This window comes from Stegodyphus dumicola, chromosome 8 (genome assembly GCF_044657685.1).
Source record: "Stegodyphus dumicola isolate Sdum_Otavi_A_Nest chromosome 8, ASM4465768v1".
NCBI lineage: Eukaryota > Metazoa > Arthropoda > Arachnida > Araneae > Eresidae > Stegodyphus > Stegodyphus dumicola.
The window spans coordinates 71,097,613-71,102,044 of record NC_140775.1 but is presented as its reverse complement, the minus strand read 5'-3'; the positions used below and the strand labels follow the sequence as shown (position 1 = coordinate 71,102,044).

At 37.0% G+C, this 4,432-nt stretch overlaps 1 protein-coding gene across 1 annotated transcript; it reads left to right on the top strand.

The window, feature by feature from the left end:
• The first annotated feature begins 361 nt into the window (after nt 1-361).
• LOC118193296 (uncharacterized) lies at nt 362-982 on the top strand. Its single transcript, XM_085822945.1, has 3 exons — nt 362-465; nt 565-708; nt 803-982. The coding sequence occupies exons 1-3, from the start codon at nt 439-441 to the stop codon at nt 980-982; spliced, it is 351 nt and encodes a 116-aa protein (XP_085679071.1). The 5' UTR covers nt 362-438.
• The last annotated feature ends 3,450 nt before the right edge of the window (nt 983-4,432 follow it).

Genomic DNA, 4,432 nt, shown 5'->3' with positions numbered 1-4,432 from the left:
TCATGCATCGTTTTGTTTTTGATTCTGTGACAACGATCTTTTCAAAGTTTTTATTTTTGTAGCAACGACACTATTTTTCAATTTTATTTTTTGTGGCATCGAATATATATTTTTAGGTTTTGTGGCAACGAACTCTTGAACCACGTGTTTGGCATGACATCATCCATTTCTTGTTGGGGCATGTTGTTTTACAAAATGGCGTCTGCCGTATCACACCTTTGTATGCCTCCGCTCAGGTGTATGGATACTTTTCTGTGAACCAATCAGATTCTTTGAAATATGACCTCACCGTCTCTTAACCAATCACCGTTCAGATGAAATAAAGAGTTCCTACCCGATATAAGGTTATCTCGAGCAACTTTCCTCATTTCTTTCCTGCCTGTCGCCCTGAGTGTACGTACCTGCTTTTGCTTAGACAATCATTCTTCACTGCTTTGAATGGATCAGGCACGAAACCACAGAGAGGTAAGTAACTTTTTGAAAATATACTGTTTTTAGATTTTTTAATCTTTAAAAATAGTTGAATTTGCAATATGTGCTTAATTTGTCTTTACTTTTTTTCAGATGGAAAACCTATTTGAGAAAGAACCTATGCCTTTGAACGATAAAGTGTTGAGCCATGAAGACCGCACCCAAGATGCTCCAAGAGAATCTGCTAGCTTTTGTGCCAAAAGAAAAGCAGAAGAAACAACCCATTTCGAGAAAAAAGTACGTATTTGCGAAAAGCTTATATATTAAAGTTGATATTGTATGTGACCCCATTTTTATGTATTATATACTAACTGATTTAATTTTTTTTCAGAGCAAAGGACTCTTCACCGAAGAGGCTATTCCAGAGGAGCTCACTCACATGGGAAACAATGTCTTTGTGGGACCCAGCATTTACAAGGGAAAAGTGACTGTGCACATCCGAGAGTATGCCAAATATGGTAAAGCTTACTATCCGACAAGACGTGGAGTGAACTTTGAGCCGTTGTGTTGAATATTCTCGCAACCAACATGACAGTAGAGGAACCAGACCTGCTGACACTAAATCTGGAGTTGCCCAAGAACTTTGTGGTCACGTATAATAAGCATTCTCACTTCACTCTGAAACAACTTTCTGCTCAAGGAGATGAAAAAAGTAGCCTCGGGATTACAACTACGCAGTGGGAAGAACTGATGACCCACTTTAGCCGTATCAGTGACATTGTCACCAACCTCGTTTATCAAAACATGAACTTTTGTGAAGCCTACGAAAGCATATCCGACGAACCTGTTAAGGAAGAAAATCTGCCCCAGTCCTTCGACATTTCTATGGGAAGAGCACGCCTCCAAACCATTCTAAAGATGTCACTTGAAGAGCTTCTTAACCAACAAGAAGAACTAAAATATCCCCAGCGCATAGATTGTGAAGAACTTGTTCATAAGACAGAAACTGTGAATGCCATTGCTCTGAGATTCAATGCTGTTAACATCGCCAGACAATTTTACGGAAATATTTGGGCTGAACAATCCTATTTAATGTTACTGAAACCTGCTCACTACATTACCAAGGACTTTTTAAAATCTGTGCGTTTAAATCATGTACTCGATGAAGTAAGAAACACATTTTGTACTACCAATGGTGTCTTAGGTATTGAATACTATGAATATTTGTAAATTAATTAGGATATTCAATAAAATGTTATTTTGTTTTACAATGTCCTCATGACTGTCTCCAGGTTCAGACCTTATTTAAAAGAATTAATCTGTAATGAACACTAAGATAAATTTTAAATATACCTATTGAATACAAACCTATTGATTTTTATAGTATAAATATAATTGTTCTTAAACATATATATCATTACTTGTTCAACCTTTGAGATGTTAAGTAACATTCATTTTCTCTCTTGTACATGTTTTAGACCTATTTTCTAAAATCTTCATATCGGCAAGTTATTAGAAACTTCGGCATTATTTCCCTGTTTTAGTTAAACATATATAAATGAATATCAGCGTACGCTTAGATCATAACAACTGTTGCAATGAACGCAGCTCTGTCTCAGACCTATCGAGATCCACAGGTTCCCGCAAGTTTCGGGGGTGTTGCTGCTTTGCATCGTGCTTTAAAAGGTCGCGTAAAAACAAAAGACATCCAGAAATGGTTGCAAACCAAAGATTCTTATACTTTGCACAAGCCTTTGAGGCACAAGTTTCCCAGGAACAGAGTCATCGTAGGAGGCTTAAACGAGCAATTTCAATCTGATTTAGTGGATATGCAATCCCTGGCGTCTTTTAATGATGGATATAAATATTTGCTGACCTGTATAGACATCCTTTCAAAATACGCTTGGGCTATCCCTCTCAAAGATAAAACATCTGTGTCCATCCAATCTGCTTTCGAAAAGATATTTTCGGAACGTACACCTGAATCATTACAAACAGATGCAGGGAAAGAGTTTACCAATAAACACGTTCAAAATTTTTTGAAAAAGAGAAATGTTCACTTTTTCACGACACATAATGCAACCAAAGCTTCTGTCGTAGAACGATTTAATCGAACTCTGAAAACGAAAATGTGGAAATACTTTACCGAAATGAATACACGAAGGTATATTGATGTGATTGATAAATTGATATCCAGTTATAACCATACATGGCATCGTAGTATTAAGACAGAACATGTATCGGTTACATTACAAAATCAAGAAAGAATTTGAAAAACATTGTACGGACAGCAACTAGCACAAGTGCCTGTTTCTTCAGATTTAAAGATTGGAGATGCGGTACGCATCAGCCGAGAAAAAATGGTCTTTGAGAAAGGATACGAACAAAACTGGACAAGAAAAATTTTTGCAATCTATAAAATTATTCGACGGATTCCAGTCGTCTACAAACTCAAAGATCTAGCAGGAGAAGTTATACAAGGAACTTTTTACAAACAAGAACTTCAAAAGGTTTCGGACTCTGGTTATTATCCCGTTGAAAAAGTTTTAAAAAAGAGGAAACGTCGCGGGAAAGTGGAATATTTTGTGAAATTTCAGGGGTACCCCGAAAGCTTCAATGCTTGGGTAGATGATGTGAGAAGGGTATAAAAGGCCTGTACATTCTGCTTATCTGTCATTTGAACGAAACATGTCTTTCTTTATCACACTGATCAGTGACAGCTCCATGCACTTTTTTCCAGACAACAAAATATCACAATTTACCACTCAGCTTCCTACTCCGATGGATTTAAATAGTCAGTGGGAGTTGTCTCTTGTAGACTTTATTTACCCTCACACATGGTATAACGTCCGAAAAGACAATAATTTATTTGGATTTGATTTGGGTGATGGAAAATTGGAAGGATGAAGAGTGCCTCCAGGATGTTATGAAACGATACCAGATTTATTAAAAGCCATGAAAATACCTTCCCATAAAAATAAGATTGAATTCAGTTATCATCCTGTCACGAAAAAAGTGACCATTAAGACCGACGAAAACTGCAAAGTCATTCTTCACGAAGGATTAGCTGAGCTTCTAGGGTTCGAGCCGGGTGTTTACAAAGGATTGGAGCAAAGTCCTTTTGTAGCCGATCCCAAAGTATCTATTCCTGTCATGTATGTGTATTGCGATCTCGTAGAGCCTCAAATTGTCGGAGATGTACAAGCTCCGTTGTTAAAAATTGTCACCGTAGAAGGAAATGACGGAGACATCATAAATGCTCATTACCCCCGGCCCATTTACTTGCCAGTTATCCGTCAACATTTTCAGACTATACATATTGACATAAGACTTCACTCTGGAGATTTAGTACCATTCGAAAGAGGCAAAGTATTTCTTGTGTTGCATTTTCGTCTGAGACAAATTCTATAAAAGAAGCCTTCATTTGCAAATTGATTTCATTTGGATTGTGTATGCAAGATTAGAAGCATCAAACATGCAGGTGCCTTACACGTGTTGCACGAAAAAATTTGAAGATTATTATTTAGCTCAAACTGGAAATGGATTACCTTACTATCAAGGAACCATTTTATAGAAAAGTTATGGTATTGGTGAATTTTTTGCAAAGCTGTTTCGCAGTGCTATGCCTTTTTTGATGAGTGGAGCCAAAAGAGTTGGAAAAGAAGGTTTGCGGACTGGAACACAAATTGCAAACGACGTATTGTCGGGAGAAAATTTTAAAGTCTCCCTCAAAACCAGATCTAAAGAAGCTGGCAAAAAATTAGCGAGGAAAGCAGTTCAGAAAGCAGATGAGATGATTTTGATGTCAAAAATTTCCCAGAACCAAAGTCATTTACTAGTTTAAGACGATTTTTAGGTATGGTGAATTTTTATCACAGATTCATACCAAATTGTGCGAAACTGCAACAACCTTTAACAACATTGCTCAGTGGTATTAAAAAGAACTGCAGAAAAGAAATAACCTGGACGGCAGAAACAAGAAACGCCTTCCAGATCTTAAAAGATGCACTTATTCATGCCA

What these genes read in the sequence shown, in the direction of transcription:
- LOC118193296 (XM_085822945.1), top strand. Translation starts at nt 439, where the DNA reads ATGGATCAGGCACGAAACCACAGAGAG. An exon ending in AGGCACGAAACCACAGAGAG is followed by an intron (nt 466 to 564) that starts GTAAGTAACTTT and finishes ACTTTTTTTCAG; the next exon opens with ATGGAAAACCTATTTGAGAA. An exon ending in CAACCCATTTCGAGAAAAAA is followed by an intron (nt 709 to 802) that starts GTACGTATTTGC and finishes ATTTTTTTTCAG; the next exon opens with AGCAAAGGACTCTTCACCGA.